This window comes from Diplodia seriata (genome assembly GCF_021436955.1).
Source record: "Diplodia seriata strain FDS-637 chromosome Unknown scaffold_11, whole genome shotgun sequence".
Classification (NCBI taxonomy): domain Eukaryota; kingdom Fungi; phylum Ascomycota; class Dothideomycetes; order Botryosphaeriales; family Botryosphaeriaceae; genus Diplodia; species Diplodia seriata.
In genome coordinates this window covers 741,414-766,179 of record NW_027117318.1, presented here as the reverse complement: position 1 = coordinate 766,179, position 24,766 = coordinate 741,414, and the positions used below count along the sequence as shown (strand labels likewise).

General features: G+C 54.6%; 7 protein-coding genes across 7 annotated transcripts; 3 read left to right on the top strand and 4 right to left on the bottom strand.

Moving 5' to 3' along the window:
• Positions 1–699: 699 nt before the first annotated feature.
• On the top strand, positions 700–1,165 carry SLS55_009955 (uncharacterized protein; the record flags this gene model as incomplete). Its single annotated transcript, XM_066781349.1, has 2 exons — positions 700–760; positions 849–1,165. The coding sequence occupies 2 exons, from the start codon at positions 700–702 to the stop codon at positions 1,163–1,165; spliced, it is 378 nt and encodes a 125-aa protein (XP_066628351.1).
• Positions 1,166–8,457: 7,292 nt separating this feature from the next.
• ICL1_2 (isocitrate lyase 1) lies at positions 8,458–10,000 on the bottom strand (the record flags this gene model as incomplete). Its single annotated transcript, XM_066781348.1, is given in 5 exon segments — positions 8,458–8,579; positions 8,637–8,898; positions 8,917–9,444; positions 9,494–9,649; positions 9,704–10,000. 5 exon segments carry the CDS (start codon positions 9,998–10,000, stop codon positions 8,458–8,460), a joined length of 1,365 nt encoding a protein of 454 aa, XP_066628350.1.
• A 731-nt stretch (positions 10,001–10,731) lies between these two features.
• Positions 10,732–11,394, bottom strand: SLS55_009953 (uncharacterized protein; the record flags this gene model as incomplete). The annotated part of the gene is made up of 2 exons (XM_066781347.1): positions 10,732–11,355; positions 11,389–11,394. The coding sequence occupies 2 exons, from the start codon at positions 11,392–11,394 to the stop codon at positions 10,732–10,734; spliced, it is 630 nt and encodes a 209-aa protein (XP_066628349.1).
• A 1,808-nt stretch (positions 11,395–13,202) lies between these two features.
• SLS55_009952 (uncharacterized protein) lies at positions 13,203–17,511 on the top strand (the record flags this gene model as incomplete). Its single annotated transcript, XM_066781346.1, has 4 exons — positions 13,203–14,293; positions 15,327–16,506; positions 16,562–17,034; positions 17,091–17,511. 4 exons carry the CDS (start codon positions 13,203–13,205, stop codon positions 17,509–17,511), a joined length of 3,165 nt encoding a protein of 1,054 aa, XP_066628348.1.
• A 121-nt stretch (positions 17,512–17,632) lies between these two features.
• Positions 17,633–19,239, bottom strand: SLS55_009951 (uncharacterized protein; the record flags this gene model as incomplete). The annotated part of the gene is made up of 2 exons (XM_066781345.1): positions 17,633–19,035; positions 19,095–19,239. The coding sequence occupies 2 exons, from the start codon at positions 19,237–19,239 to the stop codon at positions 17,633–17,635; spliced, it is 1,548 nt and encodes a 515-aa protein (XP_066628347.1).
• A 1,768-nt stretch (positions 19,240–21,007) lies between these two features.
• Positions 21,008–22,633, bottom strand: SLS55_009950 (uncharacterized protein; the record flags this gene model as incomplete). Its single annotated transcript, XM_066781344.1, has 4 exons — positions 21,008–21,168; positions 21,223–21,256; positions 21,313–22,157; positions 22,624–22,633. The coding sequence occupies 4 exons, from the start codon at positions 22,631–22,633 to the stop codon at positions 21,008–21,010; spliced, it is 1,050 nt and encodes a 349-aa protein (XP_066628346.1).
• A 325-nt stretch (positions 22,634–22,958) lies between these two features.
• On the top strand, positions 22,959–23,724 carry SLS55_009949 (uncharacterized protein; the record flags this gene model as incomplete). The annotated part of the gene is made up of 2 exons (XM_066781343.1): positions 22,959–23,575; positions 23,682–23,724. The coding sequence occupies 2 exons, from the start codon at positions 22,959–22,961 to the stop codon at positions 23,722–23,724; spliced, it is 660 nt and encodes a 219-aa protein (XP_066628345.1).
• Positions 23,725–24,766: the final 1,042 nt, after the last annotated feature.

Sequence of the window (24,766 nt, the reverse complement as noted above, 5' to 3'; positions counted from 1 at the left end):
TTTTGACTGTACGGTTGCCTATGTAAGGAGCCTCCAAGGCACATTCGGATGGGTTTCCTGCGCAATTTCGGTGTAGGAAGATGGCTGTGCTTTCCCTCAACTCTCGAATGAGAAGTGTTGAGGTTGCGGGTTTGTCTCCTAAGGCGCGACCTCGTAAGCCAGCTAGGCACTCACTGAAGGCTGTGCGCGTGAGGAGCGAATGGTGCATGCCCGCAGCTGCGCAATTCTGCTCGTGAGCAAAAGCGCGCTTGCGGACGAGGCGGTTTTTCCCGTACTGGGCGGCCTTGCATGTATCACGGCTGTTTTCTGTTGTCTCAGACGATCCGATACGTAGGGACTAGGCAGACATCCTCTTTTGCGGGGTAATGATTGGATGTAAATGCAACGGGCTGTCTCTCATCTTGCTTTAAACGGTTAGTCCAGCCGCCCGCCAGATGAGACGACAGGCCTACGGGACACCCTGGAAGTGGATGGTTTTGCCGTTTCCTCCACGAATGGTAAACATGTTTGGCTGATGCCCAACGGCAATATGAAGAGCGTACATAGATGGGCGGTGCCCAACGAGTCCTTGTGGCAAACGTAAGTCCCAACGTACGCAACTGCGTACTGAGCAACCTTGTCAAGGCTTACTTCCTCCGACGCCCCATTAACCTGACTTGTCTTCCGGTGTGAGCTTTATCATGCCTTCGCTCGCCCTAGATGCAAGGCTACCCTCTCTACCTCCTCCAGCGGAGATATTACTACGCCTTCTCACAACACAGTGCTCAGCTCTACCACAAAGGGACTAGTATTCGCCGGAAATAACCAAGTAAGTCAAACCAGTACCTTATTCTACACCTAAGAATCAGACTCTCACATCGATGATTCACAGGAGACTCAAGACATGTCGGAGGACACGTACGTCGAGGCTCCGCGGAAGCACTCGAGGCGCTATTCTCGCCGGGGCGCAATCGATTACCAAGAAGTCTCCATTTACAGTCGTCCGGAGCAGGGCTCGTGCCCCAATCAAGCCACCCAACAGCTGACGCAAGGTGGCTTCGACAACTTTTACCAAGGATACTACGGTGTTGCTCCTCAGAACGGTCATCAAGAGATGGACTTCATAAATTCAGGTGATACCATCCCGGATACAACGCATGCTCCGGACTCCGGAGATTCGGCGTAAGTAATGATCGGAGTGCCCAGATGATTCATGCTGGCTTCAGACTTGCTCATGAATATTCAGGTACTACGTAGGTCAGCTTCATCCAGAGGTGTGCCCTCAACTATCAACGTGGTGCCAAGACCCGCCAATCGTGTACGGTCAGGATGCCGACCCCATATCCAATCATATTTGTCAAGAAACATACATGGACGACGAGGAACTAATGCGGCAGGTAGATGAGGCATCTCCTCACCAAGCTGTCGCTATTGGTCACCCCGATATGCCGGGAGCCAATCACGAAGTCGGGCAGCAAACAGAAACCATGCCAGCCCAAAGCACATGCGAACGCAGGATCTGTTGCCCATACATCATCAAAGACCCTCACCTTCCACCAGTGTCTACAGCGTGTTGGAGTTCCGGTTTCCCTGACGTGTCACGGCTAAAGTAAGTGCATCGTCATGAAGTTGATTGGGGATCTGAGCATTGAGCTAATGCATGAAGAAAGGCAACACCTGAGGCGCAACCACAACATCGACTTGCCTTTTCAAGGCAGGAACAAGTCGGAGGAAGAGAAGTTTGCGAACGTTTGGCATTACATCTTTCCGATGTTCACTGGTCAAGTACCGTCGCCATGTACGACCCTGACAAGCCGCCACCGCCCCTTGCCACTTGCCACTTTCAAAAAGCTGAAGCCTCTTTAGATGGATGGGATAGAGAAAACCTGCAGCGCCGACAAAACTTACGAGTCGTCGAAGAGCATGATGAGTACATTCGTGCGCAGGTATCGCAACGTTATCCACAAATGGCTGTCGTGTTGGCCGACGTCCTTGAGACATTCCGCCACTTGCGACGTGATGATTTGCTGCCCCATTGAGGCTGAATGGAAGAGCTTGTTCTGGTTTCTCATGTCGTACAGCATTTTCTTGTTTACTTTTCCCGAAACCGAGTTTGCTTCACGGTTTCCTTGGCTCAAAAGGCAGCTGGTGCCTGCCCGCGGTTCAGCACGCGCCACCACCTTCGGGAACGCGAACCATTCACAATATCCAAACCAGCTCCGCCACTGTTGATGGAGGCGTGCTCGAAAGGGATGAACCAGCACGTGTTTCTGATTTGCCGGGGGTTTATTGCGGAACCAGGGCTGGTTACCAATCAAACGCGGCAAGACAATCTTAGCGTTTGACTCATTCGACGTGGCGGGAGTCATGGAATGCTGTACGAACTATTTTGCTTCGAAAAATTATGTTCATACATTTCCAATGACTCCTGTGATGGCACTTGCAAGTAGTGGTGCCTGCAAGGCTATATTCCACGATGTTAACCAACAGGTTTGAAAATGACGGTCGCTTACTGGTCATATCCGAATCCGAGTACACAGCCACAATAGCCCTTGTGACCCCCTGCGTGAGCAATCGCCACGTCGCTGCTGCCTAAAAATAAAAAGTCCTTTACTCTCGAGCTCCTTATTCCGCGTTCGCGTGTTCCTAGATTTTTCAGCCTTGCTGTCGCTTTTCCACCCTACAAAACCCACGATTTTGAGCCGCATCCGAACGACTCGCGGTATGAAACCCTGGATTTTGTTTAAATGCTCAGGCTTTGCTAATCTTTTTTTATCAAGACAGCCAGATTACAACACCAAGCATCAACCGTCCTGGAACTTTGAAGTCTCCACGCAATTATCTCGAACCTATGGTATGCTGCCGGTTCTTTTGAAGCGCTGTTCGTACCACATCCCGCTTTACCCACCGTCGATATCGAATACACAGAGGAGCATCAAAGGGTTCCTCTGGCGCGAACGGCGTGTTGGCGAGCAAAGCTAGGGAGGGTCTGTTGAGTATTCTGCGTTCGACTGGGTAATGAATATACGTCCCCGCTCCCACAGAGCCCCCTCATTCACATACGTTCGGTTGTCGTAGCCGAAGCAGATATACGCAGATACTTCTTGCACCCGCTCCTCGCTGGTTTGCCACCGCAAAGGCTTCTAGCAGTTTCTTTCGCCACATCACATTCGCTTTCCATATGTCATCGTCGTATTGTCATCCAAAGATTTTTTCAGCATCACACCGGAGGTCAGAATGTGTTCAGAGTACATTGGCATGGAGGAGACGGACAGCAAAGCTGAATCTCAGCATAGCAAGGCCGAGCGTGAGTCGTCCTCGACGCAACAGGTGAAGGCCCGCGACCGGCCCACAGCAGATATTCCGCTCAACCTCAAGGAAATGTCTTTGCCTCTCAAGAGGGAGCTTTCTCCGACTCCGTCGAGTCCCAAGAAGAAGAGGAGGACAGACATCCAGCAGGATGGACCAGATAGTGGAACAGAACCCCAAGACGACACAAGGAGGCTTGCCTGCCCCTTCTTCAAACGAAAGCCTACGAGGGCCCGTCCATCATGCGTGTATCCAGGATTCAGCAGCATAGCCAGACTCAAGTAAGAGAATCTTTCCTTTCTTCGTTGTTAAATCTCAGAGATCCATATCTGACATATCAAGGGAACATCTCTATCGGCAGCACATGTTACCACCGCACCAGTGCTCCAGATGCCTGAATACTTTCACCTCGGAAGTGGACCTTCGGGAACACTCACGTGCTCCGGTTCCTTGTCAAGTCAACACAGATAAACATATTGAAGGCATCACGCTAGAGCAAGAGAAGGCTCTGAAAAGCAAGAAACGGACGAGCAAGTCCGGCATCAATAGCGATGAGGAAAAATGGAAGGACATATACACGATCTTATTTCCGGAGGAAACCCCACCCTCTGCTTGTGAGTCCAACATTCATTGCATGTAACAGTATATTTGCTTACTAATTCAATTCTTAGTCTGTGCTACAGTCTCAGACACCCCACGATACGAGGAGATTCTGAGACAAGAGCTGCCAGCGCTTGTGAAGGCTCAGATAGAGACGAGAAAACACCTCAAAAAGCATAGCGATGAGATCCACCAGATAGTATGGAGCTGCCTCGAACAGACTTTCGCAAAATGGCATCGTAACACCAAAGAGGTGCGCGCTGGTGCAACACCTACCACCACTGAGCTGCCGCCACCTGGTGAAGATGCATCAGCTGATGGTGGTGATGATACACTTCACCCACCCAAAGGGATCGATGTTTCTGAGCCTGGTTCGGTTTCACGAACATCTGTCGCGGGCACGATTGAGAGTACAAGAGGCAGCCTCGCGGGCGATGATTCAGCTCAGCCTGATCCACAAAATGCGGAAGAACTCAAACCAGAATATACGAAAGACCTTGTCACAGAACGCACGCAATAAGTAATGCCTGGTATATTTTTCGGACACCGCACCTTTCTTCTTATCTCACAGCATTGTCGGCATTTATATTTGTTTTTCTTCCTTTGCAACAATGGGGCGTATAATATCAGCATTCTGGGAACGCAAGCGTTGGATTTCGTTAGATCATTGTTTATTTTGTATTTTGGCACAGCAATGGCGTGATATTCTTAACTGGGAATAGATGGTACAATTTGTTTCAGGGCTTCCACATATCAAGCAATACACTACAGAGTGCAGAAGGCTGGATGCAGATAAGCGTTGAACACGATGCAGTGAAGTTTGAACTACGTCCGCTTGTGCAATACACACGAATTGGCCTCATTTGTAGCGAGGGGAAGTTCGCACGGTTCGCTTGCAGCCGGATACATATATGTATTCTGCAGTCCCAAGGCTCTTGTGTTCATCCTAGTGCCCCGTTAAGCGTACAGATCGCTAGGCTGCGGCTTGACTGCGCCTTTGCGCAGCTGCGCATTTCTGACTCGTAGGCAACCTATGATCCGTCGTAGGCAACAGCCCCACCACTCCATCAGCATTCTCTAGTCTAAGTCAGCCTAGCTGACCTGACATGCAAGCGATATTCCCTCGCTTCACTACTACATAGTCGATGACCCCCCCTCCTCCTACCCCGCTTTTCTAAAACTTCTCTCCATTCAGCCTGGGTACTCTCGGTGCACCCACCGACCAGTCTTCTTGCAGGTATGGATATCTGATGAATGTATGTGGACGTTCAATAATAGGCCTATCTAGTACTCTCACCAGATGCTCACCTGCCGGATCCTCCACGTTGCGCGAGCGATTTTCATGACTGCGGTATATCGAGGCTAGAAGCTTTGATTTGTACTTCTTACATAACGAAGTCCAACACAAGTTCGAAGATTGCCATCGGCAGATTGCTTCTCTGTGGCTGATGTCTGAGCCGGCTACTGCTCAAAACACGGAGAAAGCCTTGAAGCGGAGCAAGGCAAGCCCGTCTTCGGCCGTAATCACCTCTAGCGATTCTCCGCGCTGCGAGTGCGGTCCTACTTGTAACTGTGCTGAGCAAGGAGGATCTGCACCTGCTCGCAAGTTTGCCTGCCCGTATTCCAAACGGTATCCGGACCAACGACCTTCATCTACGTCGTGCGCGTACCCTGGCTTCCCTACAATTTTCCGCCTGAAGTAAGCCCATAAATTCTCTCTATGAAATGACTACTGATGATGTGGTTCATAGAGAGCACCTCTACAGAAAGCACAAGTCTTCCGATACCAAGTGTTCGAGGTGTCACTTGGTGTTTGAAACCGAGGTCAATTTGCAAGACCATCAAAGGGTACAGGATATTTGTGAGATCCGGGAGCTCCCGGAAACCCCTGGATTCTCCAAGGAACAAGAGAAGCAGCTTCGAAGCCGAAAAAGATCTCCCGGGTGCATGTCGGAAGAGGAGAAGTGGAAAGAGGTATATCGCATTTTGTTTCCAGAGCACAAAGAAGATCCTATGCCTTGTAAGTCGCTATAACTAACGTCTACATACTAAGCCTAAAAAGCATCACGCTGACTCTTTGAAGACGTGGAGAGGAGGACGATGCCTGTTTGGAATTTCGAACGATATCAAGTGTTTAGCCGCCAAGCATTGCGTGACGTCCTATCGAGCAAGCTCGGGATTTTCGATGACTCTTCCTGCTGTAATCAGGGCCAACAGCGGAAAAGGAATGTGTTGGATATAGTGATGAAGTGCCAAGAGCAAGTATTCCAAGAGTTCGTTGGAGACAAGCCTGCCGGCTTGGGAGAGAATTCAACCAGTCGCCTTGGTTCTGACTGTGATGGACAGACCGACTTGTCGCCAATCTCGCCTTCTATTAATGGGAAATGTTTGGAAATGGATTGTACGCTATGCATTCCTGCACTGCGAAGCCGATCCGGCACTCCAAAAGCGAGCGACTACACCATGCTTCCCGGCGCGGACAATACGTTGGATCAACCTATTTTGGACATTAGTCCCGGCGATTATCAGGGTGGAATGGCTTTCAAGCCATGGGACAACTTTCTGCTCGACAACCCGGGCGATGCGCCAGTCCTTCATGCTGGAGACTCCCTCACGCTGGCGCAGCATCAAGCACTTGATACACCGCTCTACACGCTCAATGAACTGGCTCCTTTGGACGATATTTCAGGGCGACAGCTGCAGCAGGGGTCGAATATATTCGGACAATACCCTGGTGGAAGTCTCGAATCAACAGAGTTTTCGATGTTTGCCGACGCTTTCTCGTGCATGGAAAGCCCTGAGGGTGGTGCATTAGCTGCATTTGGAAATGATAGGGCTGCCAATCATGGGCCTGACGTATGGAGCACGTACGACCTCACCAACATCCTTGCGGACACACAAGGCTTTGAAGAAAAATGATGTTGCTATGGTTGTTTTGAGCCGATGGTGCGGAAAAACGCACATATATACGGTTCAAGGAGCTATGGTCTGCTGGTGCTTGTTGGATATATTTCCATCCATGTCGGCTTAAACTGCATTCTGAGACTCTCCATCTTCTATCACCCCGTAGTTACCTAAGTCACACATCTTCGAGTTTCAATTAATCTGTTATAGGACTGCATCCTATAACTGTACCCAGAACTTGCTGCAGATAATACAATCAATCTCGACACACGTAACCTCCGATCAGGGCAACAGTCTTCCCTTTTCATGCCAAGCTGAGCCCCATCAGCCTTGCTCTTGCGCCTTCGATTTCTTGGCTATACGCGTACGCAAACGCCAATCGAGATTCGTCAAGTCACACACCAACAGTTGCAGCAGTAGAGCACGACATCTGAAGGACTTGGTATTGGCTTAGCTTGTGGGGGCCGAAGTTCCACAGGAATGTAAGCATGCACTCATGGGTCCACAAGGAAGCTCGTCCGAGCCGCTATAGGCCCGCCGGTCAACCTCGATTTCGCCTCGTGTCAGCCTTGCCAATTTTTTTCCGTCTTGGCTGGGCACAGATGCATATACCTTGACTAGTTCAATAAGATGTGGTCACCTTATCTGCGGATAGATGATTGCGTGACTGCTCACGGTTATTGCATGTGCTTCGCTTTGCCCAAAAGCGTGACATAAGAGCTGGGTCCCCACGCATTTCGCATTACGCAAGATGTACAGTGTGCATTTGCTACTCAAATCAAAAATTTCGTCTTTCCATTCCCACCTAATCATAAAGAAAAGGAACACTGTGAGAGCTTACGCGAACTGCGTCTCAGTGACACCCTCGCCCATCGCCGCCGTGCTCGTGACACCACCAGAAACCATCTTTAAGATCTCGTCAATATAATTCGCCCCGCTCCACTTCTGATGCAGCACGACCTCACACCCCGTTTCGATCTCTGGCTTCTGGATTATCTCTCCGTATGCACGTATGCCCCGGCTCGCAAACTCCCTGGCGAACCCGTCCGTCATGAGCGCCGTCGAGTGAAGGCCGGCGAGGGTGATGAACTGCCAGCAGTAGCCGAGCCGGCCAAGTCGCGAGATGTACGTCCAGGGTGGCCAACAAACAAGCATGTTTGCAAAGCTTTGATTGTTTTAACCAATCAATCAAACAAAGATCGTGGTTCGAGCCGAACTAATCAACCAAAGATTATAAGGCGTGGTTGTTTGCGAAATGCTTGTTTGATTGTTTGGGGAGGGGGGGTGGCCGTGGCCATCGGTATATATGCTACCCAGGCCATATATCTGGTATCTGGTATCAATAAGCGTTTGGAAGGCTTTCCTTTTAGAGGGGAGAGAAGGGGGGGGGGGGGGGGGGGGGGAGGGGTAATGCGGGTGGGGCGGGTGGCGGGTGCGTATTACCTAATCGGGGCAAAACACCATAAGAATCTCGCGATAGTGGCCCGTGATATATGCCAAGCAAACAGGCAAAGATCTTTGCTTATTTGCAAAGAATTCGCAATTAACCAAAGATTCCGACCCTCTGCCTATCAATCAACCAAAGATCGGACCTCATCTTTGTCTTTGTTTGTTTGTTGGCCAGCCAGTGTACGTCTCCTGCTCCTCGGGCGACATGGCGCGCTTCTAGTTGAACGACGGCGAGAGGTTGTAAGCGAGCTTCTGATCGGGCCAGATGGCATGGACACCGTCTGCAAACTGCTTGGCTTGCTCGTAGTCTGGCGTCTTCGATTCCATCCACACCAGATCTGTGATGTTTCGTCAGTGTTGTCGGGTGGTTGGGGATGAAGTGCGCGAGAACTCACCTGCGTAGGGGGCGAACTCGACTGCTCGCGCAATGGCGCACTCGCATCCGCCTTTGTATCGATAGTATCCTTCCACTGTCCTCGGCGTGTCCCAGTCGAAGTAGAGCTCTTGGCCGAGGATTACCGTCGCCAAAGTGCGGCGGGTGTGGTTGGACTTGCCTTGAGCAGACTTCAGATATTCCTCGATCATGGCATCCTTGTCGGGATGATGGACAGCCTGGATGGCGTCGGTCACGGCTTCGTTGAAAGTCTTTAGCTTCGCCTACTTAAGCCACTGTACCTCGATGGCAGCAACCTCAGAGCTGCTGCGACCCGCCAATGTAGCTGCTGCGAGAATTTCAGTCAAGGGTTGCAGGTCCGAGTTGGTAGAGCCGAGGATGAAATCATGGTCTCTGGGATCAACGGTTGAAGTGATGAGAATAGCCGCCTCGGAGTCTGTCCGGGCGACAAGGACAAGGTCGGTGCCCATGATGTCGGCCTGGGCGCGGCAAGCCACGAGACGGTTGATGTGTTCGCGCATGGGAACCATCACCTTTCCTCCCATGTGGCCGCATTTCTTGGTGCCGGGCGCTTGGTCTTCGACATGGATGCCGGCAGCACCGCTCTCGATGAACAGCTTGGTGAGCTTCATAGTAGCAGTGACGCCGCCATGTCCGGTATCTGAATCCGCCACGATCGGTCGAAGAAAGTCGATATTGGCCAGTGTTCCGCGTTCTTCTGAAGGAGTTGTCAGGCGCTCCTCGCGTTGCTTGCGATCGTGAAAGAGCTGGGCCTTGAACAGATGATCTACCTTCTTGGGAACGGTATCCTGAAGGGATTAGCAGGATGCGGCAGTAGAAAACGGCTGCGTCACTCACCATTGGGTAATCGGCAAGGTCGGGGGATGGCTCATTGGTTGATGAAGCAGTAGCCGAAGACTGCCAGCCCGATACGAAGATGGTGTCGAGATGCTTGGCCATCTGTGTGACCTGGACGGGGTCCATACACCCGAAAGTGAAGCTGACGTCTTTTTCCTGTAGAGATGGTCACCAGTAGTTGGAAGGAGTCTCGAAAAATGCAGGTATTACCTTCCACCGCCTCTCGAGAATTTCCCAGAGCTTCTTGCTCATGAAATTGCCTGCGTACTCGATCTTCAAGTTGCCTCTCTTCGAACAGATCTTACTTGCTGTGTATGGCCGCTTCGTAGCCGACCAGCGAGGGTTGCTCCACCACTGCTCAGTGGCCTTCACCTCCGAATTGAAAGCAGCATCTTCGAGGTACATGTCAATAATGGCCTTTTTCTCTTCATGTGACGTCTTTCGGACTGGAGATGCCTCAAGGACGTCGGTGGTCTTGATCCCGTTGGTAGTCTTGTTATAACCCATGGTACAGACAGAAGAGAGTGCTGGAGTAACTGACATGACAAAGTGATCCGAGGTCTTTGGAGAATGAGGTGGACGCAGAGGAACTGTCTTTCCTCTATCTTTTAAGATACATCTGTCCCACCAAACCACCAAAGTCTCCCCCACTTCCCGCCATCTTAACGATCTTGCGATTGATCGGCAACAGTGACGCGGCGATGTAGCCGTGTCTCACACGATGGTTTCAGCCCACAGCAAGGCCAGAGGTGCCAAGCTTGGCGTCAACAACGTCACCTCCTCGAAGAGAAAAAACACGTCATCAGACGTGCACAGTGGAGAAGGTGTTGTGCGAGCCGTCATGGTGTTGAGTTGAAAGACGCGCGTCGATAAATTCAAACTCGCATACACCTGGATGACAAGGAGCAGGTATGATCCTGGTCAACGTGTAAGCCATGGTCTGACCTTTCTCGATTGTGAGGAAATAGATCTTCCAAGCCGGTAATTTCGACTCACTATGACTGCCGAGCAATCGGAACCGCAATGCTCCACTTTGCTGCACGAGAAGTCGAAGCAAAAGCAAACGTATTGATTATGCACCTACCCTGTGGATTCGGCACAGCTATCAGATCCACATCGTGAAGTGACTAATTGGTCCCATTAAAATACCCGTAGGTCTAAGGACTGCGAACGGAGAGCGGCACAGAGTGCACTGATACCATTGAAGGTCTAACTACAGCAAAAACCAACACTACTGATCACCCCTGTAGCTGTCTCTTCATGAACTCATACACCGTGAATGTGACAGCTTGACCTGGGGCGACTCTGATGACCCGTGGTGTAATCCCTTTGTACAATGCACGTACCCCTTCGTTCCGCAGCATATCCACCACAATGAAAACGCCCTTCCGTCCACTCTCACCTGGAGCTTTGGCGGAGTTCTGCATGCGAGTCTTGATGGTGTCAATAGGCGCATTGCACATAGGACCAACGGCACCGGAGATCAGCCCAATCGCAGCAGTCTGGTAGCTTGGCGGATCCCTGCCGTGCGGCTGACGCTGCACGAGTTTGGCTTTCAACGTCGTGTAGACGGTGAAATTGGCCGCTTGATTGGTTCCCTGCCGGATTGCAGTGAGAGCCACGCCCTGGTACAGAGCGCCGATTCCCTCCCTCCATGCAACTAAACCTACAGCGTGAAGAGCGTTCCGATACACGGGCATGCCAGCGGCACCGCCAATGGCGGGAGCAAGCCTCTGGGCTTGCAGCCTGATCTTGACCACCTCCATAGGGCTGACGACAAAGACAGCTTCTGTGATGCCAGCTGCAAGACCGGCCGTGAAGATGGACGCTCCATTGGTGTCGCCGGAGATGGTGTGGAATGACTTCTTGTATGCTTCGAACGAGGCAAAGCGAACGGCCATCTTGGGCCCCATCCCGACGACCACGGCATCGAAACCTTGATAGAGTGCCAAAGGACCCTCCGTACGCGCCACACGAGAGAATGTCCCAATGAAGCCGTTTCGGGTGGTCTCGAGAAGAGTCAGTGTGCGAAAGGACTGGAAAGTGGAAAGAGACGAACTCACAGACGAGATGGATTCCTTGTGCGAAAGTTGCATCCTCACTTTGACAGTATCTAGCGGATGGCAGATGCAGGCCTCCATGATACCTGCCGCTCCGCCCGCTGGAGGATGTCAGCACACCGACAAATTGAGATCGGCAGGGGACTGGACCAACCAATCAGGTCTGTGGTTGCCGGCAGTCGAGCCAACACTGAACGGGACCTTTGCTCCTGCATGTTGTTCTATTCAATTGATGACGAGAGTGATTTCTTCAGATCAAATGCGAGTATGGGAGGCGTTCCTCTTGTCTTTGCCTCTTTGCTCCGCGACGTTCTGTCACAGTCGTCATCTATTGCTGTGGCTCACTCCCCCGCAACATCCCTTTGTGTTCCAAGATTTCAAGCCTTTTCTTATCTCCGCGGCCGTGCACGCGCTACGCCTGGAACACGAAGGGATGTCCAAGCGCAAGCTCCTCCACTCCGGGGCAGCTATCGCGCATAGACACACGTAGCCCTTAAAAGATGTGGGCCGACATGGAACCTTCGCTCCACCCTCAGTCGCGACTCCCATACTTTCAGAACCCACAAGACACGCCACGTCACTGCACTCGTTATCGTACCTTATGCAAACGCCAACGGTTTCTTTTCTTTTTCAAGTCTGGACAGATTCAGACCCTGGATGTGTGAACTCGCACGACGGTTTGGCATGCTTCAATCGCGTTATCGCCGTGCAAAGGGCGCCTTGTTGCATTCCAGGGATGTGAGTGGACGAGAAGAGCGGAAAGGCAGGAGAGATGTTTTATTACGTGCGTGCGAACCAAAGAACCTTGGAGGCCTCGAGACTAAGACGTAGATAACGTTTCGGTGGATTCCGCCCGTGTTTAAGTCTGGCGTTGGGTTAAGCTATTGTAGAACAGTAGTTCCTCGTCTTAGTTTCAAAAGCGGACAAACTAAGCATTTACCCCTTGTGGATCCTGGCGCTAATGACGGCTGCTCGCCTGTTCCCGTGCAGTCGGGTATCTGGACTGGGGTCTGGGATCTTCGTCCCACGGTCCCGCCATCGCCGATCACCCATGCTTGTCGACAATTACGCGTCTACAACGGCGTCGTCTCCAACGGTCTCACAACCTTGCTTTACTCGTCGAGCGTCCGTCACCAATCACTAACCAGGATTTGTTAGTGGATAGCAACAACATGGTATTGCTCTTGGCGCTCTCCAAAGCTTAAACATGTGACAACCAACTCTCTTAAGTGTTCATCAGCTCGCTTTTCCAGTGGAGGCTAGTAGCCGGCTCGCTCCTCGACGTGTTTGGTAAATCAAACGATGGCAGCATTGAACATTTTTTCCGAAAAGACGGCGTCCACCGTAAGAATTTCCAATACATGAGAATGATACAAGCTAATAAGAGAGAAATCCAGAGCATAAGCACCATGTGGAACGGTCTTGTGAAATCTTGGCTTCTCGTACCGTTGGGCTTGGTTGTCATGCTATATTTTGTTCTGGCACTTGACGCTCTCATCGGCCTTGGGACTGTTTCATTTCCGGCCAGTGTAGCATGTCTTCTGATTCTGTTCTTTGGACTGCTTCTGGCCGACCTCGTGCTGGACCAAAAGAGCATGAGTAGACTGTTAAAGGTCATTGATGTTCCGATTGGGTTTGCACTTCGTACGATGAACCTCTACTTCACCCCCAGTTTCATTCTCTTGCCACTCAGCCAGAGGATCAGTGGTGCAGAGATTGGAGTTCTGATTGGAGTCTTCATTGTGGGGTACGTTGTTCAGTTCGCCGTTACGGCCTACACTTCGCGGGCTATCCAACTTTTACTCCGGCAGTGGCAAAAGCGCGGTAGCTCCATATCAGAGAAACCAGACGAGGCCCAGAGGTATGCAAGCAATGATTCCCTCATGCCGATCCTTTGGACAAAACTAACTAACAAAAGTAGCGGCAGTCCTTCCGATCAACCAGCGACGCCAGATCGCAGTTCCAAAGATGAATCACCTCATGAAACTATTGGAGGTCTACAACGAGGCTCCCCTACCTCTGACATTGAAGCAACCCCTCGCGATCAGCCGGAAGTTGCTCGCACTCGATCTCGGAAAGTCGCTGGCTTCATGTTAAAGAATCTTGATGTCTGCATCTACCTTTCCCTGTTCCTCGTCATCGGTCTTCCCGTCTACTACACCACCGGGTACACGATGCCACTGTATCTCTCCTTCAACGTCCTCATGTTCTTCATGGCCAACGCCATCCCCCCAAAGATCAAGAGAATCGCCCACCCCGTCTTCACCACCGCTCTCTTCAGCGTCCTCGGCATATGGGCGTTAGCCCGGACGCAAGGCACGAGTCTCTCGACGGGGCTCCACCTCTACCGCACCTCAACCAGCTACCTGGCCTACTTCCGGGGCACGCGCGGCCTCCCGCTTCCGGGGGCGGGCGACGTCCTGGCCAGCCTGCTCGACGCCAGCATCGTGTCGCTCGCGATGCCCATGTACCAGCACCGCCGCGAGCTGGCGGCGTCCTTCGTCGCGATCCTCGGGCCGGCCGTGGCGCTGGCACTGCCGTCGCTGTTCGGATACCCGCCGCTGTGCTTCGCCTGGGGCGTCTCGGCCGCGCGCAGCCTGGCCATGGCGCCCCGCAGCGTGACGCTGGCGCTTGCGCAGATCTCGTCGGATAACCTTGGAGGCGAATCGGCCACCATCTCGCTCATTGCGGTGGTGAGCGGCATCTCTGGGCCGATAGTCGGTCCAACGATATTGCGTCTGTTGCGCATTCCGAAGGGTGTGAAACCATCTCCCCGTTCGTCATGGCCCCACAGCTGACGTGACTTGGCAGATGATTACGTGACGATTGGGGTGGTGCTCGGAGCCAATTCTTCAGCAATCGCCACGGCCATGTTGTTGGAGAAGGATCGGAGAGCTGCAGCGCTGAGCTCTTTGTCCATGAGCATCTTCGGGATCCTGTTCATCATACTGACTGCTGTTCCCGACATCGTGAGCTTTGTCAGAAGCTTGGTGGGGTTGTAACTGAAACCCAGCTTGGGACCACTGAGAGGAAATGGAAGGCAAACAAATGGATGAAGCTACATAAAGTAAGGAACATTGCTGGGTATGCCTGGCGTGTGCAATCTTGGTTGTATGTATGTGTTCCAGATAACAGATTTTTGCATTTATACATCCATTGCAAGACTTGTCCTTATGCTCTTAGAGCTTTCTTCCAGGGACTGGCGCAGGAGTGAAAGTTTAGCAGGACGGTGAGGTCGCGGCGGAGAAGCCGCGCCTGAGGCACAAAAATATTGGCAAAAATCCTCATCGCTCCTGCTCGTCGACGGGAAAGTCTCCATCTTTTACCATGAGGGAAAACGTTGAGAGTGTGTCAAGGAGCGGGTCCTTTATAAAGTCCGGATTGCCGTTTAGGGAAATGGACGCGCTCTCACGTGGTGATAAGACGGGACGCACGGTGATGTCGATGCGGGGCCCAGGCGCCTAGACCGTGTCATAGCAGCGGCCAGCCACTGCGCTGCTCACCACATCACGTCGAAAGAATGCCAGCGGCTGCGAGCGATGCAACAAGACAATGGGCATTCGTCCGTCCTGAGGCTTGACAGCTCGACCGGCGAGCAGGCCTGCAACGAGTGCAAGCGGAGAAAAGCCCGCTGCGACAAAACCCTCCCCCAGTGTGGGCCCTGCACCAAGAACAGGCGTCACTGCCTGTATGAGAAGCATAGCAAGACGCCCTTGACTAGAAGGTCGCTGACTCTCGCTGAATCCTAACGCCGTCGCTAACAGTGTCTGCAGGTATCTCACCGAGATCGAAGAGCGCCTACGCCTCACCGAGATTCGCGCAAGGGAAGCCGAGCGACGCGCTCAGCTCGCAGAGCAGCGATTGAGAAGCCTTCCGAACCTCGAGGCCCTTGCCAGCGCTCCTGATGCCACTCCGCCTACGTCTACTGTGCCCCAGTCGCAGCCCGAGCCCTCCGCTCTCTCCACCGCATCCACATTCCCCGTCTCCGATAGCTTCGCCAAGCATGGGGGTGAAAATACCATCTTCGGAGGCGAAGCAGCTGGCATGGTGGCAGAGCCTGGCGCCACTCTCGATGCGCCACCCGTTTCCTCGGCCGACTTCAGCTGGGACGAGCAGACACCGGAAACACTTGTAGAGGACAGCGAGACAAAAGCAAACAACGACGGAGATGATGAGCGCGTCGTCGACGGAATGGCTTCACTGACTGTCGAGGATGGCGAGTCGGGCTATCTCGGAAACACGTCCGGCGCTGCCATGTTGCGCCTCCTCCTTCCGGGGGCTGAACATCGCAGAAGCCCTCGAGCCGGCCATAGGAAGCAGGTGTCGGTATCAGGACTCGCGCTGGATGTTCCCTCTATTCCCGAGGCTTGGGTCCCGACTCCTCTTTGGACGAAGCTCAGAATCAGGGACATTGATTTGGATGCAATGATCGATTCGTACTTCCGGCTGTTCCATCTGAGTTACCCTCTGGTTCATGAGCCGACCTTCAGGGCTCAATATGCCCAGGTCATCCCCCGCCCGAATGGATCCAGCTGGAATGCCTTGGCTTACATGATCGCTGCCATCGGCGCCTACACAAGCGCCGACATCCCCATCTCGGTCCACAAGACCTTGTTCAACGCGGCCAAGTCGAACATCTCGATCCACAGTCTGGAGACAGGCAACCTGACGCTTGTGCAGTGTCTCTGCTTGATGCACAACTACCTGCAGAAGATGGGCAAGCCGAATAGCGGATACAACTATCTCGGCCTAGCACTGCACATGGCCATGGGACTGGGACTGCACAAAGAGTTCCGAGGCTGGCACATCCCTCCGATCGAGATGGAAAGCCGCAGAAGAGTGTGGTGGTGCTTGTTCGTCTTCAGCATCGGCGCTCACATAACCTTTGGCCGTCCGTTGACCTGGCCGCAAATCGGCGTCGACGTTTCGCTTCCCCTCAACATCAATGATAGAGTGAGTTTAACAACCCCTACTGCCACATCTCTTGGTTCTAATGGCGCACCCGTAGTATCTGACCAACATGTCACGAGATCTACCACCTGAGTCCGACAGCGTCACCCACTATAGCTCTGTCATTTTGCAGTCAAAGTTCCACTTGGCTACTAATCAAATATACTCGCGTGTGATACTAGCGCCGGCGCCCTCCGCGGCTGAGCTACTCCGTCTGGACGACCTGCACATTGGTGGATGGATATCATCCATGCCCTCGTGGTACCTTGAGCATGTCGAACTGCCAGAAAAGTTCCGCCTTTCACACAGAATCATGTGGTGGAGAGTGAACAATTTTCGCATCATCATGTACAGGCCATATGTGATCCGACGGGCTTTGCTGGCTCAGTCAAAGCCCCAGGACAAGGAGCCGTCGCCCGAAGACGCAACAGCGTACAGCCGCTGCCTGACGGAAGCGAAGTCAACCATTGCGACCATCGAGAAGTTCTGGGCACAAAACACCCACACCCGTGTTGGAGCTTGGTATACTTTGTGAGTAACACCTTGTCGCAGGCGTCACATTCGCAGCATATCTGACAGACGCTTAGGTACTTTTTGTTCCAAGCCTCACTCATTCCTTGCGTCTGTCTCCGTAACGAGCCCACAGCACCCAACGCTCTAGATTGGGTCGAACAGCTACAAACCGCTCTTCGAGTCTGTCGCGCCATGAAAGCGACCAATCCCAGTGCACAAGATTGTTACGACGTCATCATCCGCCTGTGCGGTCCTTTCATGCAGAGCCCCGGCTCCGATGCTGAAGCTCCTCCTGCCGTATTCCCCGGATCGCCCACACGAGAATCTCCTCAGACCCAAATCAACTCCATCTACCCGATGATGTGGCCGAGCAACACGAACGAGATGGACCTCGTCATGCAGGATGGGGCTTGGACCGACCTCTTGGGAGATTTCACAGACCCCACCATTGGCGGGCCCTCGACTGAAACAGCTGACGATTTCCAATGGACTTGAGCATCTATCGCCGGTATTATCTGGAGCAAGGCTGCACCCAACCACTCCCACGAAATGATGTATTGACTGGAATGGAAATGCACCACTGCACTCTACGCTCTCTATCCGCCTACGGAGCCGATCACGCCACCTCTATATGCTCCGTATGCGCCCCAGACGCCTTTGCCGCGAGTGGATCCTTCTTCGCCATCTTCTGCACATCCGGCAGCGCACCGGGCCCATCGAACAACTCGGCCACCTCCTCCAAACTCCGACCTTTCGTTTCGGGGAAGAAGACGTAGGTGACGGCCAGGAAGACGACCAGGAAGCAACAGAAGACGATGTAATACCGCCAGCCAATGTTCTCCATGCCGAGCGGGTTCACAAAGGCAGCGATGACGAGCGAGACGTAGATGGACAGCAGCTCGCAGCTGATGCCCTTGCTGCGCAGGCTGTAGGGCCACAGCTCGGTCGGGTACGACATGAGCAGCGGCGTGTAGGCGATGTCGTAGTGGAAGTAGAATGTGAACAAGCAAACCACGACGACGATGCCGGCCGGCTTGTTGCCCGTCTCGTTGTTGACGGCGGAGCACGCGGTCCACACGATGTACGACAGCAGCATGCCGACGCCCGACCAGAGGAAGAGCGGGCGCCGGCCCAGGCGGTCGACGAGGATGGCGGCGGACAGGGCGGCGGCGAAGTTGAAGATCTGCAGCAGCCCGTTGATGAGCGTCTGGTCGAAGGGGTCGGTGATGCCGATGGTGTCGAGCACCAGCGTGAGGTAGTAGGACACGACGCCGATGCCGTTCCACTGCGCGAAGGCGCCCAGGCAGACGGAGACGAAGAGCCGCTTGCGGTTGCCCGGCGTCGCGACGAGCGTGGCCCAGGTGGTGGCCTGCGACGTCTGCTCGAGCCGGATGGCCGACGTTATCTCGGCGACCTCGCACCGCACCAGCGGGCTGGCGGCGTCGCCGGCGGCGTGGTAGGTGGCGAGGATGCGCTCGGCCTCGGCGGCGCGCTCGTTGGCGATGAGCCAGCGCGGCGACTCGGGCAGCCAGTAGATGAAGGCGAGCTGGACGAGCGGGTAGCCGGCCTGCAGGACGGTGGGGATGCGCCACGCCCAGCTGCCTCGGTAGGCCTCGGTGCCGAAGGTGGTCCAGCTGGCCAGGATGGCGCCCAGGTAGTACATGGTCCAGTAGGCGCTGGTGTACTTGCCGCGGTGCGTGGGGTAGGCCAGCTCGGCGATGAGCAGCGGCGCGGGCTGCACGACGAACATGCCGGCCGCGCCGACGACCAGCCGGCTGACGACGAACTGCGCGAGCGTCGTCGACGTCGCCTGGATGGCGGTGGCGGCGACGACGCCGAGCAGGCCGGCGATGAGCACGCGCTTGCGGCCGAAGACGTCGCTGCACACGCCGACGAGCGGGAGGACGAGGATGGAGCCGATGGACTGCGCGGCGTTGACGGTGCCGAGGAGGGCGCCCGCCGGCGAGTTGAAGTAGCTCTTCCATTGCGAGAGCGATTGGAGGCCGTTCATGAGGGAGCCTTTTCTCTCTGTCTTTAGTCCTGGCTTTGTTTTCTCCCGGTGGCGGAGAGTTGCTCACCATCATAGCCGGCTACTGCCGAGGAGAGCAGCGGGACGAGGAGGATCAGGTTCAATCGAAGGAGGTGGGACTGCTGGAACCAGTATTTGGACGTCTGGGGCAGGACTTCTGCCAGAGTGGCGCCCACGATGTCTTCGTCCCTCATGGTGACTGCGGCACGACGGGACGACAGTGCAGGAGCTTGACCGTGTTTTTCAATCGACTTCCCCAGTCAACGAACTGGGATTGTTGACGTCAACCGCCCCTGTCAGTTCGGCAAACTCGATCGGGAGAAACAATCAATGCTGATATGCAAGACCACACACACTGAGCGGGGGGAGTTCGTCGCACTATATACCAGCTCGTCGGACGAGACCGAGCCAGCCGCGTCCATGAGCCGCGTCAAGATTTCGGCACCTGGCAAGCCACTGCCTCCTTCGGGGAAGCAACAACTAAGCACAATCAAGTACTCTTCCCAGGCACCTTCCCGAAACCAGGTCACCCAATTCCAGGTCCGTCCGAGACATTTCAAGATCGATGGCGACAACGGACTTCACCGTACAGGCAGGCTGTCGCGCGCGCATCATGCCATCACGCTACCACCTCCTCCCCCACGCACCATACATAGCCCAGAAACGGGGGGGGAGATCTCGATGTAGGTACTTGCGGCACCGACCAGTTCCGGGCGAGTACCCCATGGGGGGAATATCCACTTCCGCATGGGTACCGGCTGCAATGACGTACGTACGGCCCGGCGCCGACGGGGAGGTTTCCGTCGTTGACACCACTCGCAAAACGGACCCGACGGGCCACCACCGCTTTTCTCGAAATGGCAATTCCTTGGGGCGACTGTCGTCCGGCGGCCCGCCAGAATGCGGAGAAAATGTGCCGGGATGCGGCCGATGGGCGGGTTCGCGGGGGTGTGGGGGTGGGGTGGTTCGAGTGCCCCGGGATGCGTGTGGGGTTGAGGGCGCGTTTTGCAACCAGATATGATCGGCCGTCATATTGCCCCACATTGATATGAAGGGGGGTGTTTGGGGCGATCTGACATATGATGTTGACGAATATGACTGCTAAACTATATCAAGTATCGCGCTGAGGATACACTAAGAATTTTGGTGAAGCTAACGACATAATGGCTAAGAGCAACATATTTATCATATTATAGCCGGATCCAGCTTAGTAGGTTAAGATTAGGCTTAGATTAGGTCTAACGGGTGTATCATATAAAAGGCATATAAAAGAATACACCCTCCGCCACTTATACTTAGTTCTTCTAGATAACCGAGGATAATTAAGGCTAATCGGTAGTTACCCGACACTAGTAACGGTAATAACGGTTTCGATTTCACGTGTAAAGGGATGCTAATAAAAAAACTTCCTACGTTGTCAGGCCGTCAGATCGCTCAATAACCACGGTACGGGTCTTGGCACTGATCCCTTGATTCCGTAATAAAGTGTCAGTGCTCAGACTGGGTTCCAAAACGCGCCCTCATCATCATGAATAGTGTGCGGGAATAATGATAATAGCGATGCTGGCGGTTGACAGGGAACGGGCGCCTCTCGCCCCTGTGCCCGTGGCCGGCCCTAGTACCTAGGTCTGATCCGCTGCCCAACGGCCCGTAAGTATGTAGGTGCACCGATGCCGGGACCGGGCGAGGCGACCGAATCTCGGGTCTGGTCACTTGGTGCATTGCTGCGAGGACGGTGGGAGTCGGTCGCAGCAGCTGACTTGGTCGAAAGGGATCAAAGGCGGTCGGGAGGTCTCGGGATGGTCATCTGAATGCGTGAAACAGGTTTGCAAACTGCTTGACTGTTCGTCACTGTCGGTGGAGCTGGAGCGGAGCAATCTCGATTCATCACTTTCATCGGAAACACTGCATCACCGTCAAGACGGCACGCGTGTACTCGTTGACTCGAGATGTCTTCCTGATCTATCCAAGCAGTGGCTGCTCAACGCCGGCGATTACCACCTTGAAAACCCCTTCCTTCGCGGCCTTCACCAACTCGAATGCCTTTTCAGCTTCCTCAAACTTGAAGCGGTTCGTCACCAGCTTCTTTACTGGAACCTTCCCAGAGGCGACGAGATCGACAGCTGCAGGGTAGCATCCGGCGGTATATCTGATAGAGCCCTTAATGTGGAGGCCACGGATACAAGCCGTAGTGATGGGGAACGTCACGTTCTGCGCACGTCAGCATGAACCTTTCGCTTCGCCAGCCAGTCTCAGTCCCAACTCACCTCCTTGCCCATCCCGGCCTGGACGTAGGTGCCACCGCTCTTAGCAGCAAACACGCCAGCCTGTATACACGGCTCCGCCCCCGTGCACTCCAACACCACATCGGCGCCCAACCCCAGCCCCAGCCTCTCCTTCAACACCGCCGCCGCCCTCTCCGCCCTCTCCACCGGCTCCGCGCCCTCCTCCCCGTCCACCGTCGGATTCAGCACCGTCTCGCTCCCCGCAAACTCGCGCGCGAAGTCCAACCGCGCCTGCGCGATGTCCACCCCGTACACGGCGCTCGCCCCGTACGCCTTCGCGACGGCCTGGCACAGCACGCCGATCGGCCCGCACCCAAACACCAGCACCTTCTTACCCGCCAGCGTCCCGGCGACCTTGCACACCTGCACCGCCACCGCCACCGGCTCCACCAGCGCCGCCTCCTCCATGTCGACGTGGTCCGGCACCTTGTAGCAGTAGTCCGCCGCGACGCTGTAAAACTTCTGCAGCGTGCCGTCGTGCGGCGGCGTCGCGGCGAAGACGGTGTCGGCGCAGTAGTTGTAGTCGCCCGCGCGGCAGTGCTCGCAGCGCCGGCACGGCACCCCGGGCTCGATGGCGACCCGGTCGCCCGCCGCGAGGTGCGTGACGGCGGATCCCACGGCGGCGACGACGCCGGAGGACTCGTGGCCGAGGACCATGGGGGTCGTGAGGACGAAGGAGCCGATGCGGCCGCGCTGCCAGTAGTGCACGTCGGAGCCGCAGATGCCGGTTTGCGCGACGTGCACGAGGACGTCGTGCGTGGGCGAGCGGAGGGCGGGGATGGGGCGGTCCGCGATGTGGACGCGTTTGATGGATTCGAGGACGAAGGCTGGGTTCTGTGGGAGGCGGTTTAGCTTGTTTTGTTTGCTATGGAATTGATAGAGGATGGTGGTGGTGGTGGTGTTGGATTTACCGTCATGTTGCTCGTGTCTACTGCCGTCGCCATCTTGTCTGGCTGGGGGGTTTGGGATTGGGGTGTGTTTGAAGCGCCCTTTGGAGACTTGTTAGATCAATGGGTCTCTCGGTTTGGCCGATTGCAGAAGCATCAGATGGAGCTTTTGGTGCGGTTCTGCAATGGCCGGATATATTGTTGCGCGCAGGCGACAGCACTGATGCCTCCTGATGAAGGGCGCAGATGCGTCGGACTACCACGCCCGCATCATGGTGGGGCAAGAAAGCTCCAGCAACGGAACGACAGGAGGAGCAGTCCAGCGGGCCAGTAGCAAACGGAAAAGCCAGGCGACGGGTGGCCGCGTTAGGAGAATCCACGCGCCCGCGAGCGGGGGATCGTCGACCGTTGGCCATGCTGACGGAAGGCGGGGTAAATGGCCTGACGCTCAACTCCACCGACGTCCGCGTCACGATGCCCCACTAGACACTTCGGCCGGGTCGACCGTCGTCCGGTAGGTCGGGTGTTGTTCTTGTTTCGTTCTGAATTCTCTCTTTTCCTTTGGTGGCCTCGAGCATTCCGGTTTGTACTCTTTTCTAGCTCCTTTCGCTCTTGTCAATTGCTTGTTTACTTCAATCGCCTCGTCTTCAGTTGCTCCAGCTTCTCTCCGCAGCTTGTACCTTCCCTCCAATCCTCTCTTTTCAACCTCCCCGCCAAACCTCCCAAAAGAACACCGCCAAGATGGTCATGCCCTCCCACCCCAACCCCTCCTCCCCAGTGCTCTCGCACTTCTCCCTCGCCGGCAAAGTCGCCGCCGTGACGGGCGGCGTGCGCGGCATCGGGCTCGCCGTCGCGCAAGCCCTCGTCGAAGCCGGCGCCCACGCCGTCGCCGTCATCTACTCGTCGACCCCGGACGGCGACGCCGCCGCCATCGCGAGCGACCTCGCCGCGAAGAGCGTCAGCCCCGGCGGCACCGTCGTGCGCGCGTACAGGTCCGCCGTCCAGGACAAGGCCGCCATCACGGCGACGCTGGAGCAGGTCGAGCGCGACTTCGGCCGGCTGGACGTCGTGGTCGCGAACGCGGGCGTGGCCGACATCACGCCCGCCGAGGACGTCGGCGAGGAGACGTGGCGGCGGATCATGGGCGTCAATCTGGACGGCGCCATGTACACGGCGCAGGCGGCGGCGAACATCTTCAAGCGCGTCAAGGAGGGTGGGAAGGAGGACGGGAATTGGGCCGGGAACGTCATCTTCACCGCGAGCGTGAGCGCCATCTTGGTGAACATCCCGCAGAGGCAGGCGGCGTATAATGCGAGCAAGGCGGCCGTCGTGCATTTGGCCAAGAGTTTGGCGGTCGAGTGGGTGGATTTTGCGAGGGTGAACTGCGTGAGTCCGGGGTTTATTGATACCGAGAGTGAGTGTTTCCTGTTTCTTGGTGGATATGGTATGCTGACGTTGAGACAGTCCTTTTGGTGCACCCGCCGGAGAGGAGGAACAAGTGGTTTGAGATGATTCCCGGCCACCGGATGGCGGATGCGCAAGAGTTGAAAGGCGCGTATGTCTTCTTGGCAAGCAACGCAAGCACTTACATGGTAAGCTCACTATTCATGGGTATACGATCAACAAGCTGACTTCTTATCAAGACTGGGGCAAACCTTGTCATTGACGGCGGCTACACTTTGCCATAACCGAACATAAAGATATATTCCCCCAGGTAAAGTCCGCAGAACGAATGTTGCTACTTTGTCATCAGCATATCAAAGAACTTCAGCGTCTTAAAAAGACAACCAATTTCATTCGAGGCTTCTCTACCCGTTCGTACAAATTTTCGGCTCCTTGTTGCTTGTTGTGTTCCAAAACCCGTGGGAGATCAACTCTTAGCTCTTGAAGCAGTGTTGAAAGCTTAGATCGATCTTCTATCCCATGCAAGCGAACGTGCGCCGTGCGCCGTGCGCAAGTGCGGGCCTTCCAGATTGTGCGCAACTGCGCGTCGATGAAGCGCGCACTCGCAGACGCGCAAGCTAGAAATCCACGTCAGCATGTTTCAGCCTCATCACGCGAGAAATATTGGCAGAAGAGCATTATGGGATCGAGTAGAGACTCTGCAACCACTAAATCGCCTTGTCGCGCATGGATGAAGGGCCATTCAAAGTCATGGAAAGATACATCCCTCATGATAGGCCGGTCAGTATATCTCGCCCCAGCCCTTGAAACTTCTGTCTGTGGGGAGACGACTAAATTCATAAACTAATGCTGCACTCCAGGCCAGGCTTATAGACATGTGGGGAGCCGGATTCTGGTTCGGAAGCTGGGAGCACTTTCATCACCACCAGTAGAAAGCACATGAAAATATCAGTCCCCAAGCTGGATGAAACGGATCTTTCACACTAGTGTGTACAACAGTTTCGACTTCAGCTATCTTCCGTTATTCCTGAAAGTCGCGGTAGGACTTTAGAGTTGGGATTTCCCCGAACAAACCCAAATGCTCATCGTGACCAAAATCAATTTGGTCTGCCCCAAAATTCTCCAGATCGGTGAACTCCAGCGAG